This window comes from Erpetoichthys calabaricus, chromosome 2 (assembly GCF_900747795.2).
Source record: "Erpetoichthys calabaricus chromosome 2, fErpCal1.3, whole genome shotgun sequence".
NCBI classification, from domain to species: domain Eukaryota; kingdom Metazoa; phylum Chordata; class Cladistia; order Polypteriformes; family Polypteridae; genus Erpetoichthys; species Erpetoichthys calabaricus.
In genome coordinates, this window is record NC_041395.2 from 163,926,558 (window position 1) to 163,942,879 (window position 16,322).

A 16,322-nucleotide genomic window follows, 5' to 3' on the forward strand; every position below is an offset into this window, starting at 1 on the left:
GACAGCAGTAGAGCCATAGAACACTTTGGTAGAGTGTGCACTTGCAATGGCAACTCTTGTGGCTTTGACAGACAAGGGACTGCCAACAGCAGAGAATATTATTCATTTTAATGTGAGATACCCAGAAGAGCAAAAAGGCAAGTGTACCTTTAAAGTCAGAGAATGTATGAAGAGAAACATATACCAGAAACATGTACTTCCAGGAAGCTAGAAGGCAGTCTGTGAAGCTGAAGTTCAGATATATTGTCAAGTGTACATAGTACAATGAGATATACATAATACACAGACTAATGACAATAGTACAGTTCCAACAAAAGACAATGAAAACAAACACAGGCAGTGAATGCAAAAGCATAGCCTTATGATGTATGGATAAAAACCATCTCTGAATCTAGCACTGCAAGTACTGATGTTAATGAAGAATGACCTACTGTGACGGTGCGGGTTAGCTCCTTGCTCCCTCTTCATTTTTGGGAGCCTCTTGAACCCAACACCGTCGATAGACATGACCAGGATGAGCTGAGCAGATGAGGATAAAACACACCTGAAGCAAGGGGAAGGTGCAAAGTGCTCAGTGCTTTTATTAAAATAAATAATCCATAAAATGAAATCAATCCATAAATAATCCATTAAAATGAGATCATAATTCAGGCAAACTATCTTATAATTCAGGCAAACTATCTTTTTATCCCGTGAGCTTTGGTGCCCCTTTAAAAATCAGACTCCTCTTCGGCTTCCCCTCTCTGGACATTGCAGCCCAAGGAGTAGGGCGGAGTGGTGGTTTAGGGCAGAGTGGTGGCTCTGTGGCTAAGGATCTGCGCTGGTATCCCAAAGGTTGCCGGTTCGAATCCCCGTCACTGCCAAAAAGGCCACTGCTCTGCTGGGCCCTTGAGCAAGGCCCTTAACCTGTAATTGCTCCAGGGGCGCTGTACAATGGCTGACCCTGCGCTCTGACCCCAAGGGGTATGCGAAAGCTACCAAATTCCTAATACAAGAAATTGTATAAGGCGAAATAAAGAACAAAAAAAAAAAAAAAAAAAAGGAGAAGTCCTCTAGCACCACGGTTTTCAAACTTTTTTGAACAAGTACCACTCCGCGAGGACCAGTAAACTGAAGTACCACTGTTAATGAATCGTTAATTTACACCCGTATTGTTTTGAAGAATCACTATAATCACTATAATGACTATAATTATGACGTTAAAGTGATATTAAACTAATTAAGGAAATGGGTGCCCACGCTAATAAAAGCCGGCTTGGAGTCTTCCATGCATTTACAGTAGTATACTTATACTATATATGATTATATGCAACATATTGGCATTCTAGCAACATCGATTCGTGGAAAATAAAGGACCACACAAGTATCACTTGGCATGACTTGAAGTACCACCAGTGGTACGCATACCACAGTTTGAAAACCGTGGCTCTAGCAGGTGCAGACACCCTTCTTCTCTTGGCCTGTGTCCCCGATGTCAACCCTATGATGTCTGCGGGGAGCTACCGAGCCCTGCCCCCGTACCCACCACTACCTTTACAGGATCTATCCAGCGAAACCTCGTTCTGTCCTCTCACCATTGCCGATCCGTTAGCTTCTCGCTGCATAAGGACATTCCTGAGCCTAGTGGTTGCTCCTGCTACTAGAACATTCAACAGGAGTGATTCCTGAGCGCTGGCCACACACTCTTTCCTGGGGCTCCACACATTACACCTGCTCTCTCCCTCCTGCCTGTCCTCTTCATTTCTATCATTTCATTTCTTTTTTTTTCTTGTGCCGGCTAATTTTTATAAGGCTTCGTGGGCATAGCATCTCAATCACACACCGCAGGATGCTGTTGAAGCAATTGAGAAAGGTTTCACCTTCATGTGCAGATGCATCTCGCCCCAATTACTCCACCAACTCACTGCAGCTGCATGAGTGCGCCCATGGAATATGAGCTGGCTAATTGATTATTTATCAAAACTGCCATTCTTTCTGAGCCGCAGACCCACTATACCACACCTACACCTTTCTGGGTTGCTTAACCAAAAATAAATAATAAAAATAATAATAATTCTAATAAATAGGATGCTGTCAGCAATAGGAGAACTATGCCTCTTAGCTGATTAAATTGCTCCAGAAGAGGTAATAGCCAAAACAGTAGCAATAAGGAATGTCAGTGGAAACAGACCAGATAGTGTCTTTAACCTTTCTGTGCAGCAAGCAGTGACAAGGCTTCTCTGGTTTACACCATTACAGAAGTCTACAATTAATTGTACTAATGAATGCTATCTTTTTTGGTCTCTTTTGACTTTATTTGGTTTCTGAGAGGAAGAGCTTGCCAAGCCAAACTTTTAAAATGTTGTACACAGGCAACTGCAATAATTGACAAAAGCAAAGCATATAACATAATTTACTTAGCCTTCAATACAGTCCCACACTGAAAATTTTATTCTAAAACTAGAAGCAGTAGGTATCAGAAGTAATGTACAAAACTGTATCTCAAGTAGGTTAACCAACAGGACAGAAAGAGCACAGATAAGAGGAGAATGCTCTACATGAAGTGAGGTCATCAATGGAGTGCCTCAGAGGTCTATTCTTGTACTACTGCTGTTTCTGATTTATATTAAAGACATTGATTCTGGTATAGTTAGTAAACGTGTGAAATTTGCAGATGACACCAGAACTGGAGCAATGGCAGACACTGAAGAGGCAGCAAAGCAATTCAGAAAGACTTGGGCAAGTTTCTGAACAGAGTGAACACTAGGAAAATGCAGTTTAATGTCAAAATGTTAAACAAATGTTACATTTCAAAGTCCTACACAGGGGAAAAAGTAATATCAGTTATAAATACAAGATGGGAGATACTGTCCTATATGAAGCAACCACTAAAAATGATTTAGGGGTAATGTTCACACACCATTTTCAGCATCTAAGCAATGTGCAGAAGAAATTAAAAAGGCAATTGAAATGTTATGTTATATTGTTAAAACTGTTCAATATAAATCAAGGGTTTTTATGCTCAGACTATATAATGCTCTAGTGAAACCGCATCTGGAGTATTGTATGCAATACAGTATATAGCAGCACTTGAAGCGGTGCAGAGAAGAGCAACTGAATGGCAACCGAGTGTATCCCAGGACTTAAAGAGCATGTCATACTATGACAGATTCTGAGAATTAAACCCATTTTAGTCTCCTCTTTAAGTCTCACCAGAGGAGATTACATACGCACCTAATCCAGGTTTCAAAATTCTCAAAGGCATTAAATAAAGTAGATCCAGAATTCTTTAAACTTAGCGGTGATTTCCATAATTGAGAACACCAGTGGAAATTATGGTAAAATGCATTTAGGACTGAATAGAGCAATAATTCACACAAATACTTGTGGGAATCTGGAACAAACTACCTAGTCATGTAGTTGAAGCAGAAACCTTGATGAACTTTAAGAAGTACCTGGATGATATATTGGAACAGCTTAGCTATTAGCTTAACACACAAGCTTTATGGATTGAATGATCTTCTATTGTTTGTCAAATTTCTTATGTTCTAATGTTCATAAGTATCCAATATTGTCCATTGTTTATTAACTCATGAATTATATCTTTGAGGAACACAATGACAATATGAAAAACTAAAGAATTCAAAATGCCCAAATGTTAGATGTAAAAGGAGCACACATTGGTACTCTATGGGGCCAGTTAGTTCCATGTAGTATGTGCTGGACACAATGCGATAAACACATTATGCATATCTATGTTAGAGCTTGCTGTGTCCTGAGCAAAAATTCAAAATGGAAATCAGTTTAGAGCACACATCTGCTATAAAATTAATAGAAATTGATTTCAACATGTATTTTCTTTACTGATTACTGCCTTTATCTGCTTTTTTACATTTTATGGAGGGTGGCCCTGTGACACAGTGTTTGGTGCTGTGACCTCACTACTTCGAGGACCTCAACATCTGGCCTGGTCACTGCAGATGTAATGCCTGCAGGAGTTATCCTTATGTTTTCCCCTGGTCCTTTGATTTCTTTCAATACCCAATGACATGTTTGCTAGTTTAAATATTGTCTCTAAATTGGGTCTTGTAAGTGTGTGTTTTTTATTGATAGGTATTCCATTCATGGCTGGTTCCTATCTGACACCTGGTGGTGTCATGGCTCTCTATAAAACAGTACTATTCTAAGCAGAGTCAAAAAATGAATAAAACAGTGTATTTTTTAGATAAAGACATTTGAGAAATAAACTGTTTTAAGTAAATTCTTCAATAATTGCTTAAAGAGTGTTTCTCCCGCTCTGCCATTCTCTACATACGATTTAATTAAACACACCTGCTCATTCTGCACCTGTTCTTTACATGACCCATAATTTTCACAGTACACTATGCTCTAATTTGCATTCCTTGCCATATTTAAAAAAAATGGTAGCAGCCTTTAAAAGTGTAGTGCATTTTCCTGCTTTTACCCTTTTGGATATTACCTGCTTATTTAAAAAAAGAGGCAAAAGGAAAAATGCACTGAAATGAAAAATGCATTTTTTATGAGTGTCAATAATATTTCTGCCAGCATGGTTTTAGGGAAAAAAATGAGGCAATTTGACTTTTAATACTATGCATCTCTCTTTTTTGAATACACATACAATATCTTCCAGCACTCATTGCATAAATAAATATAAGAGGTTCCATCCATAATATGAAAAAATAATTCACAGCAGATCAAGCTGCATGGTTCAGTATTACTGCAGGAGCAAAAGTTAGCTGAAAGAAAAGGACAAATATTAAGTGTCCATTACCTGGCAAAGCATAAATAAAGGCCCACACTTCATCAACTGTCCAGAGAATGGGGTCATTCAGCGTTGACTGCAGCTTCTCACTGTCAGTGGGTTCACGCACCCTGAGTCCCCTTTCCCGTTCCCGTTCTCGTTCCCGCTCCCTTTCACTGTGTTTCCTCAGCCGTGTCTTCATTGGAACAGAAAGAACATCTTCATGTGGTATATGAGGCTGAACCTCATCAGTGGCAGTATAGGGGACTTGGAGCTAAATCAGAGTCAAACAAAAGTTTAATCAGTGGGCTTCCCAGCAAGTACTGATCAGTATAACCTACATCACTAACCTTATTATGTTTCTTTGGTACAAAGTTTACAATTTTTAGCTTTTTAGGAAAAACCTGGAGCTGCATATTATTGTCATTAGATAGATAGATAGATAGATAGATAGATAGATAGATAGATAGATAGATAGATAGATAGATAGATAGATAGATAGATAGATAGATAGATAGATAGATAGATAGATAGATAGATAGATAGATAGATAGATAGATAGATAGATAGATAGATAGATACTTTATTAATCCCAAGGGGAAATTCACAAATTAGGAACCAAGCAGTAACATTTCTTTTTAAATATTTACATTATAACACTTTTTTGCATAGAATTCAGCTTTCCTTACCTGTTTCTGAAATTTCATAATCCAGCTCAGGGTTATGGGTGCCTAAAAATAGCCACAAAGCAGGAACCATCCACTGAATAAGAAAGCTAGATAATGGTGCAGCACACTCATGCAGTGGTGGAAAGTAATGAATTGCATTTACTTCTGTTACTTTACTTGAGTAATTCTTGTACGGAATTGTATTTTTAAAAGTATTTTTAAATGCAAATAATTTGCCTTTTTAAAAAGTATACTTATTTATAACTAATGCTACTCTGTTACATCCTTAAAGTGGGTCATTGCAAAGAATAACTTATTGCTTATATTTAAAATGCAAATTTGCAAAAGTAAATTGTAGGTCATTATAACAGAGCGTGAAGTGTAATAGTAAATGGCGCAATGGCCATGCAGGATATTGCAGTACAACTGCCCAATGTATCAGACAAATGGCCAACACCTGTATGGTGTTAAAGATTCCGCCTCTAATCTTATGTGCCAAAATGCAATGTTTTCTGCACGTTTAGGTGTAAGTACAGCTTTAATTTCTTTTGTCTCCTATTGCAAAACTTTATTTGTCAAACGGTAAGCTTTTCTTTTCCCTCCAATAGAATACCCAATAACTAGAATTTGAAATTTAATTGCCATTTACAAAACACTGTTTATAGTTGTGTGTGTATGTGTGTATATTTAATGAATATGACTTTTGATTAATAAAATCTACTGTATTGCAATGTATATTCTGCTTATACTTTCCAAATTGCAACATGCATAGTTGAGGATATTTTAATAATTTTCTTTCATTCCTAAAGTCACTAAATTGTACTTTTACTTGAGTAATTCTTTTAAGATCATGCTTTTTTACTTTCACTTGAGTAGTTTCCATGTCAGTTACTTTTACTTACATAACAATATTTCATGAGTAGTGGTTTTTCTTTTCACCTCTGCACACACCCATATGACAACAGTGTCTATTTACTATAATTATTATTGTATAATTGGCAGACACCAGTACCAAAGGTAACTTACAAGATTTAGTTGCATTGCAATTCTTAGCCTTAGCCTTCAGCTTTTTCATCTAAACTCTTATACCATCCAATAGAATAATTACTGTTTTATTATATAGTTTGTGTACATACTGTATAAAGTTGGAGCAAAAAAGCTTTGGTGTTTCCTACAGTACCACTATGTATTCTTTTGTGCAAGAAAAATTAGCCCCAGACATGGTAAGGAGCCTCATCCTGGTGCCAGCAACAATTAACATAGACACATTAAGTTAGTGGGACTATCCACCATCATTTTGTTTTGTTAGTTCTGTTAAGGCATCTGTAGGCTTGTTAGAAAGAAGACACACTGTATTAATTGGAACTGTGTGTTTTGATTGTAGAGTTGTAGGTTCATATAGGCTTCAAATGAACATGTGGAGGGATTATTGGACCAATTGGAGTGCTCTTGAGAATTACAGTTTAATAATTGGCAAAAAAGTGTCATAAACCAAGAAACTCTTCCGTTTATAGCTCAGAGGTTGTTGCTTTGCAGATATGAAAGGACATACAGTAGTCCTAGTAAGTTTCCAAAGATGTCCATGTGGCAATTAATTCAACAGATGGGCTATGGCCTGTTTTTACAATCATACTGTGGTGCAGGGCATTTTGTATCACTGACAGAGGAGAACATTTTCAGCACCACCTTTAAAATGGTTAGAATATTCTTTAACACTCTATAATATTCTTTAATAGAATTTTCTAATAATACTAAAATAATAATATAATTTTTAAAGTGTAATATAAATTTTGTTGTTCTTTTATTACCAAGACAACCAACTTTTCTTGCTACACCTTGTACTTGTCTGGTTAAGTACTGCTCCTTCCCATATATCATATTATAATCATTATATTATTTATTATAGCATATTAAAAATATACATATATGTATATACTGTATATATATATTGTTGTGGATGGCTGGGACCCTTGCCCAGCCAGGACACCTCTTCCTTGGAAGGACCAGGGGAACAAGTATTGACAGAGCATTACCTCCCCCAAAACGCTAGATGGCAGCCCCCTTGGGTATTGGCAGTGCTTTGGACTCCTGCAGGGCTTCATGGGAGATGGAGTTGGACACAGCCCTGCTGGGATCTGGGGGTGCTGCCAGGGGGTGCTGCAGCTGTTCCTGTGCCAGTGTGGGCGGTTCTTCTGCCACACCCAGCAGTGCTGCTGGAAGTGGGGCAACGAGCACCTGAAGCACTTCCGGGTGCCTTATATAAGGGGTCAGCAGACAGTACTCGGTGAGCCAGAGTCGGGAGGAGGGAAACGAAGCTTGCGGAGGAGGAGTGGAGGAGAAAGAGTAAAGAGAAAAGAAAGAAGAGAATTGTGTCAAGGTGTGCTGTTTGTGCTTGGACTGTGTTGTGGGCTTGTGGGAACGGGGAAGACGTTCTTCACAAGTGAAGAAACAAAAAATAAATAAAAGCACTCGTGTTTCATAAGTGTGCCTCCCATGTCTCTCTGAGTTGGGTTGGGTGGCTGTCACACCCCTAGTGGTTCTGTATATATATATATATATATACTAGGGGGCTTTGCCCCATGCTCGCATCGCTCGACCAACCCCCGTGTTTGGTTTTCCAGATACACACTTTTAAGATTTTTTTTCTTTGAATTGTTGCTATTTCATTAGTTTCACTTTTATTTCAGAACTTCTTTAAAAACAATATTTGGAATCTTTAGAGTCCCAACAGTATATATATATACACTACACAGTAAATGCTACATACTAACTACAGTGCTGCTTTTCTACATTTAAGTTCACCAACATTATTCCCAAATTTTGGAAAAATGTGATTGACCCACCTGTTTATGGAAATGCTCTCTGTTGCTTCCATCACTACCACCGGGTCGGCGTCCTCTTCTTCCATCAGGTTTACGACCCCACCGGCTCACTTTGTCTGCCTTCAATAAACTGAGTCTTTTAGTGCAACTGACATTGAACCTGTAAACAGCAAGAAATGAAGTGTCCCAGTTATGCTTTGAAACACAGTGAGCATCAACTGGACATACAATAAGCCTATTTTACTCCTACTTAGTTGAAGAGTGTCAGAAAGCAAAAGGCTGTATAACAGAGCAGTTGTGATTTAGACAAACCATTAACTAAAGTGTACCAGCAAAACAAACCAATTTCAAGATTAAACTATCTCAGGACATTTAAAAACTTTTTTTTTACCAAAATTAGCAATTTTATTATCATTATTATTTAGTAAACACTATCGCATTAAATATGTTATTTATAGAATATAAATATTCAAATGCATATTTTCTTTTAAGAAACATCACAGCAACTGAAGTTCTGAATGTGAACTGTGAAAGGCCTTTTCCTTTGAAAGCCTACAGTGATGCTGGAGATGACAATCATGCAAAAGACCTACTTCGGGAACATGTGAGCTCATTGTGCTACTTAAACAAAAGAATGAATACATTAAGCTGCTTAGATGTCACTACTGTGTTGTACTTTTACACGTAGTTTCTGTTGCTCCTAAATTATTCTACTCCATATCTTTTATCCTTTATTTTGGTTAACACTATCTCAACCACAAAGACAGAAAAAAACACATTTTTCTGCTAGACCAAAGTACACAATGCTAGTTGGCCTTACCAATAACAACTTGCATTAAGAATAAGTCTGCTGTGTTCAGGTTCTGATGAGCAGTCTGTCATACATTTGAGGCAGAGAAAGGTAAAATTGTCTATATTATTTGACTGAAAAGCATTGTAAAGTTTTAATTAGAACTAAGGTGGTCATGAAATTGGGGCTTACAGCAGTAGTATGCCTGGTGGAGCATTCCACAAATTAGATTAACTTTAATTTAGATACTATCAAAGCTATAACACTAAGAAATGGGTATCTTCACTAACACATAGGAGTGCTGTTTTTTACTAACACAAGAAACCATTCAGAGATCTAAGAGGGCCAACAGCTTGCCATTTTTCCATTATAAAAAAGAATTCCATGGGTGGCACTACATTTACTCTACACTGATTGGATGTAAATGGTAAATATTTACCTACTTATGGTTTATATATAATTCAAGAGACATGAAGTGCATATAACTACATGTACACTTTCATACAATCTTTTTAAATTTGTGGCTGCTACACTGTTTGAAAATGTGTGTTTCTGAGATATGTAATATCACAATTCTCATACATTTGATTATGTATTGTTTATTATCATATCTCATGGTCATATTGGAGAATCTCTACTTCATCCTTTTGCTTCTGCATTTGGATTCCTGAATGCCATTTGCCATGTTGGAGTCTTTCTACAAGCATCAAAAAGATGCCTACACCACTGAAAATCTTTCTACAGCTGGTGCCTAAAGTGTGTATGTAACTTGCAAAGTGATGAAAATTTGGAGAGCTCTCAGGATGAGAAATGAAATTATTTTGTCATGTTTAGATCTACATGAGTGGAAATAATAAATTGGCCTTAAATACAGAAGAAATTACTTTGATGCTTATTGTTCTTTTTTCTGCCCTTTATGGTATTATTTGAAACTGTTTTAAGCTATGCAGGACACCTGTAATTGTAATATCCTTTGGTTGCAATTCATACTCAATTGCAGTACATTTGTTACTCTGTTTTACATTAAAAGAAAGAGCACACAAAAAAGAGTGGACTGCTTACAGGCTTGTCATAAGATTGGAACCAATCAGTGATTATTACATCAGCTTGCTAGTTCCAGGAATTATCACATAAAACATAATGAAAATAAAATAAGATCTAGTAGCAATGCCATCAAATGAAAAGCATTCAATACCTTTCTGGATATTAGGAAAAATACATTCATACATTCAATCACATTTAGAGCACTTTTTTGTACATAACATTTTTTGCATCATCTCTGTAATGTAGCAGGATTGCAAAATGAATGTCTGGATTTGTAACTGTACATGCTGCTATACAAAACTGGCCATAGATAAAGGTTGAAACATGCATAGACTTTTTTTTTTATTACTGTACACTTTTAATATCCAAGATTCTGTGCCAGACCACAAACTTTGTTCCTTGGAGGGCAAATTTATAATATGTGTGGTTATTCTCCCTTTAAGAATAAATCCTACATCAATCTACGATCTCAATGCTAAAGATTAGATTCTTCTAAGATTCTTCTTTGTAAATGTTCTGTTGGACTACTGCTTGGTGCAGCATTTTCCAGTCTTAGGTCAAATGTAAAGACTGCTTTGCACTTCATTTTTTAAATCAGAAACTTCAAGTTGTGTGGCAATTGGTTATTACCATGCAGTCAAACTTGCACAGAAGTAAAAGCAAGACAGGCATCAATGTGTGGAGAAAAAGTCTGCTGCTTTCTGCATGTTTTAGCTCATTTCTCAACAGGTCCAGTGCAATTTGATGAATGTAATTCAAAATAATGCAGATAATTATATAAATAATATTATCAATAACAGAAGCAAATCAATGTATACAGTTAAATTTGCTGTACAATAGAACAATGCATGATCAGGCAATGTCTTTTGAAATAAACTGGACTACATTTGCTGCTACAGAGATTCTAATAAAACATTGCTAATGTTGTCGATTCTTTTGGTTATTTTTTCTACTAGTGGCCAAAGCATATGTTTTATGAAGCCACATTATGAGAGGCCTTTACCTTCTACATATCAAAAGACAATGGTCTTCTGATTACTAAATATTAAAGATACTAAAACATTTATTACACCAGGGTCATGAAGCTTGCGTTTGCATTATAGGTCATCAAATTGTAAACAAAAAGAAAATAGCATTAATCTATAATGTACTGTACATTAACAAAAAAGGCAAGCTGTAAAACTTCTACTGTATGTCCTAAGGCAGAACATTATCAGAAGAGATTTCCCTCTTTATTTTTCAGGCACAATTACCAAGAATTCTATATAAGGCTAATGCATGGTCAGTAGTTTTGTAGCCTATTGTAAGTTTTTCATTTAGTGACTTGTAATCTAACATGAATAGGAATATGTCACCTACTATTTGTTGAATACAACTACTAAACATTTAAAGTAAAAAAAGAAAAAAAATTTGTGTGGTGCTTTTCAATGAGTACAGGCTAACAGCACTGCAACATGTTTATAGCTAAAACAAAAACTGCAAAGTTTACAAATTACATGCTGGTCATGCAAAACTAAACAGATTAGGGTAAACATACAGTAGACACCTTTAGATGGAAATATGTTCCAGTTAGAATGATGGTACTTCTGCAGTTACTTCATCAATCTACTCTATATATATATAAAATCCTAAGCCTAAAAGTGCAACGATTTTGTGACGTTTTTATGTCACGTTTTTTGTCACACTTTAAATCAGGCTTATTTTAAAACCTACATATATATGTTTGGTATCATTCTTTTCAGAATTTATCGAACTTTAATTTGATATTGCTAGATTTCAGATTCTTATTCCATTTTTTAAATTATAAACTAAAAAATATCAAGAACTCACGTCCCACGAGACAAGACTTTGTGCCAAGAGATTTAACCACGCCCAGGGCCAGAAATCAAAGACTAATAGTAGGACAGCTGCTGGTATAGGCTTTAATATATTCAAAGTACAGATGCAGATCATGCAGCACGGCAGCAGCAGCAAGCCAGCAGCTGATCGAGCAAAGAGAAGGTAAAAAAAACTGTATTTGTTTCCCATTGTATCACAGTTTAAGAGGGGGTTTTGGAGGAGCAACCGCATCTCCTTGGGGTGCATTCAGCCCCCCTCTTCACAATGTGAGCAGCAGAGACATGAAGTGGCTGGCGCATAGCACAGGCCTGGGGGTTGGCAAGCGAAGTGAGCAGAGGGCAAACCCCCTAGTATGAATATAAATTAAAACATACAGTAAGTGGAGATCATCAATTTTGACATTGTTTTTTTCTGGATACTGCTTCTGGAGTATAATGCACAATTTTTAGTGGGTTATTTACTGTATAATCATCCAAAGTCCAGGATTCAAATCTTAACCAAGGAATTGGGGTTAGCTCATTCTTCCACTGCATTTTTCTACACATTCTCAGATTTTCCTTCCACATCCTAAAATATTAATGGCAGGTTGGTTGAGGACTTTAAACTGGCATTATATGAGTTACAATAGGCATAAACAGATTTATGTAGTGGACTGGTGCCCCATCTTGGTTTAGTTCCCATTATGCATTTAATTCTATACTGCAATTATGAACTGGCAGAGTAAACTAAGACCTAGACCAGGAGTTGGAAAATGTCAAAAATGTCAAAGTCAACAGATTTACCCAAAAACACATAGCAACCAAAGCCAAACATTTTTATCAAAAATCAAAGTTTCAATCACACACATTTCTGATAGCTTGAAAAGATTATACTAGACAGCACCACAAAAATTTTTGCATTCAAATCTAAAATCTAGGAGTAGCATACCACCATGTTAAATATCATCTGGGTGATGATGTCACACAATGTGACTTCTGGGTATCACATGGTAGCAGCAGGGAAACATTGCAACAGCACTATAACTGCATGTGTCTGTAAAAACAAATGGCAGCACACAAACTAAAAAATAAATAAACTGAAGAAAATTGAATACAAGTACTAAATGGATTATGCACAATTTAAATTCCCCAGTTAAAGACAAATTAATATAATGGGCACAGGTGTATACATAAAGATGTTTCCTGTCATTGCTGCAAAGACAGGCTCTAGTAACCCATGATTCTGAGCTGAAGATGTAGGCTAAAAAATGGATGGATATATTTTAGTTTATCATTGCTATTAATTTTACTGAATGTATCTATGTTTTAGTATTCTTTGAAGTCTGATAAGCATTGTAACAGTCTTTCTACAAAAAGCCTCTCCTACCAATAGAGCTTGGCTTTACAACCAGCAGCCATACCACATGCACGTCAGAAAAGGTTATCCACCTGAAGCTATGCATGTTCAGGCCCAGGGAATACTTGGATGGGTGACCTAGGAAAATGACTGGGCTGCTGCATGAAAAACTGTTGGTGAGGTCAGCAGAGGACACTTACCCTGTGGTTTGTGTGTGCTTCCCAATGCCCCAGTGCAGTGATGGGAATACTGTGCTATAAAAATGGCACCATCCTTCAGATGAGATGTAAAACCGACGTCCTGACTCTCTGTGGTCATGAAAGATCCCTGGGTATCCTTTGTAAAGAGCAAGGTGTATCCCAATGTCTTGGCTAAATTGCCCTCCATGGCCTAGTCATTCCGGCCCCCTAATCATCCCAGTCTCTAACTGGTTATCTCTCTCACCGCTTCACCACCTAATAGCTAATGTATGGTGAACATAATGGCACAAAAATGTCTGCCGTCACATTTTCTAGGTGTATGCTACACATTAGTGGTGGTCGAAGTGGCCCCCCACTCACTATGTAAGCACTTTGAGAAGTGAGAAAAGCACTATATAAGTGTAAATAATTATCATTATTATTATTATAACACATGTTGAGAAAGACTCATTCTAGTTTGAAGCCACAGTATGATCTACTGGACCGTTTTGCATATTTTGAATGAATCATCTTGTCTGTTTGTTGTTAGACTGCTCAAGAATGGTATATCTAGTCAGAACTCACAGTAAGATTTTATCAGTATGAATGCAACATCATTAAATCTGACTGTATGTGAATTAAACTACACTTTGCATTTTGTTTCAGTAGTCTTTATGTACTAAACTATTTATTGATACCTTTTTTTTACTTGCTGCTAATTACAGGGCATACTGCAACAATATTTCTTCTGGCTATAGTTATCTTACTTTATTTTATGTATTAATGTTATTTCATTCTATTTTACCGTGTTTATCTGTGATACCTTTATTACGAAATATATAGGGTTAAAAGGCTACTTAAGAGGTACTTTTTATTATGACGTTTTTATGGGGTTGTCATGTGCACTGTTTAATTGCCAGGACCTGAGCACTGAATTTCGTTTCAACATATGGATTTCGATAAAAAATCCTTGATCCTTGAAAAACTCTGAAACCAAAGTTACTTTTATACTGAGGTATTTTTCTACTCCTCTGTTGCAGTCAAGTCTTTATCATACAAGATGTTATTATACTTTTGTTTGATTTTTCACACTGATTTATGGCTTTGTGTTTGGTATGTGTCTGACATATGCAATATTTTAAAAAAAAAACAGTTGTTGCTTAAATGTAAAAAGAGTGTATTGTATGTACAGTACTCTGGCTACAATTCAGTCGTAGGTAACAGAAGGAAAACTTTAGCATCATCATTTTCCGTGCCTTGTGCTGCTTGATTTCTATCGCTTCTATTTGGTGTCCTTACCTGACAAACTGTTCTTCACAGATAATTCAGCAGAACATTTTAACATTATGCTGATATGCATTTAAAATGCATACAGTATACTACTACTATTCAACCAAATTAAATTTCCTGAAGGCTTCAACTATTTTTAATTGCTTATATTTTTTGTTAATTTTTGCTTCATTTGGAGGGGAAGGGGAATAAAAATGTGACTACTAGATGAATTCAACATAAAACTTTAAAACTATACCATGTATTCTACTGCAATTCTGAACTTAACAAAGCATAAAAAAGAAATGTACACTGTAAACTTGAAAACTGAAAAACCTTCCAAAATGTAATTACTTTTTCAGTGATGTTTGAATCTTACTCCCCTACTCCAAAATTAAGGCATTTTTGAATGCTAACTTGATCCTGCTTAACATAGTTCTGCCGATACAACTAATCTCTGTGAAAACAAACTTACTGGCTTCATTCCCAAGTGTATTAACTTTCAGGCTGCTTATTTGCTTTTCTTTATTTCTAGTAAGATGAAGCGTAGTAACACGCCTCCATAAGCTAATAAACAGTTCTCCTAACTCTGTGCATGAAGTAAAAAGGCCAGAAGATCCTTTATATGATAACAGGGATGAGCAATCAGGAATTCTAAGCACAAATAAACACTATACCTTTTGGCACAGGACATAGAGCAGAAACGTTTTGATCTCAAGAATTTGTGAGCATAGCCCATCTTCCCACAGAACTCGCATTTCAGGAGCTTCATCACAGCATCCTCAATTCCCTCTAATAAAAACAGGCACAAAACAGTTACTTTTCATTCTCAATGCTCATCTCTGACTCCCAGATCATATACTTGTATTAGCAAATAGGTTTTCCACTCTAGCTCTTAAATGTTAAGATTCACCCTTAACTAGGTAACAGCCCAAATGTGAAATCTACTTGGGATAGGTACAAATGAGAGAAAGATTAGCACTGTTATTAAGGGTGTGAAAACTTAATAATGCAGTTAGGGAAAAACATGTCCAGAGGGTTAAAAATAAATAATAATTAATATATTGCTTACTCTGCAGGCCTATGTGCTCTTATGCTTCAAAAAAAAAAGCTACAAAAAATTAGTTTCTCCAAACAGCTCAGTCCTGCACCTCCTTGTCAGTCAAGGCCTTTTCCTTCTGATCTTCTTTTACTTTAACCACCCACCTTACCTATGGCCTCTTCCTCTGTATTTCCATTCACATCACTCTTTTTCCCACATATTCATTGTCTCTCCTCATGTCTCAGCTCCATACATCATTGCTGATCTTACCATTGCGTTTAAAACCTTACCTTTAACCTTCACCTTAATTCTTCGCTCACACAATACTCCTGATATCTTCTTCCAAATGTTCCATTCAAATCGCACTCTATGGGTTATCTCTGCATCGAGTTTTCCATCCACCACTGATCCTAGATATTTAAATTTATCCAATATTTTCAACAGCTCTCTGAGCTAGCTAACATCTGAATACTGTTCATCATTAAACCTCATATATTTTGCCATCTTCCTATTCATCTTTAAAACTCTTCCTTCATTCTTCCAACTTCCTCTCCATTTTCTCTTTTCTGGTGCTACACAACACAATGTTATCA

The 16,322-nt window shown here is 36.5% G+C and overlaps 1 protein-coding gene across 8 annotated transcripts in view; it reads right to left on the reverse strand.

Annotated features, from left to right (window-relative positions):
- phc3 (polyhomeotic homolog 3 (Drosophila)) overlaps positions 1-16,322 on the reverse strand; it is a 95,060-nt gene that overhangs the window by 11,558 nt on the left and 67,180 nt on the right. For 4 of the 8 annotated variants that reach the window (XR_007934127.1, XM_051922879.1, XM_051922881.1 and 1 more), the window contains 4 exons: positions 16,020-16,139; positions 15,365-15,479; positions 8,253-8,391; positions 4,772-5,015 (listed from right to left, as the gene is read on the reverse strand). Coding sequence is in view for 5 of the 8 variants with exons in the window: in XM_051922879.1 (XP_051778839.1) it covers positions 4,772-5,015; positions 8,253-8,391; positions 15,365-15,479; positions 16,020-16,139 (618 nt within the window). In the remaining 3 variants the exon portion in view is untranslated. Of the gene's footprint in view, positions 1-431; positions 545-4,771; positions 5,016-8,252; positions 8,392-12,831; positions 12,937-15,364; positions 15,480-16,019; positions 16,140-16,322 lie in introns of those variants that run through there. The other 4 variants (XR_007934126.1, XM_051922880.1, XR_007934128.1 and 1 more) reach the window with 3 other exon arrangements.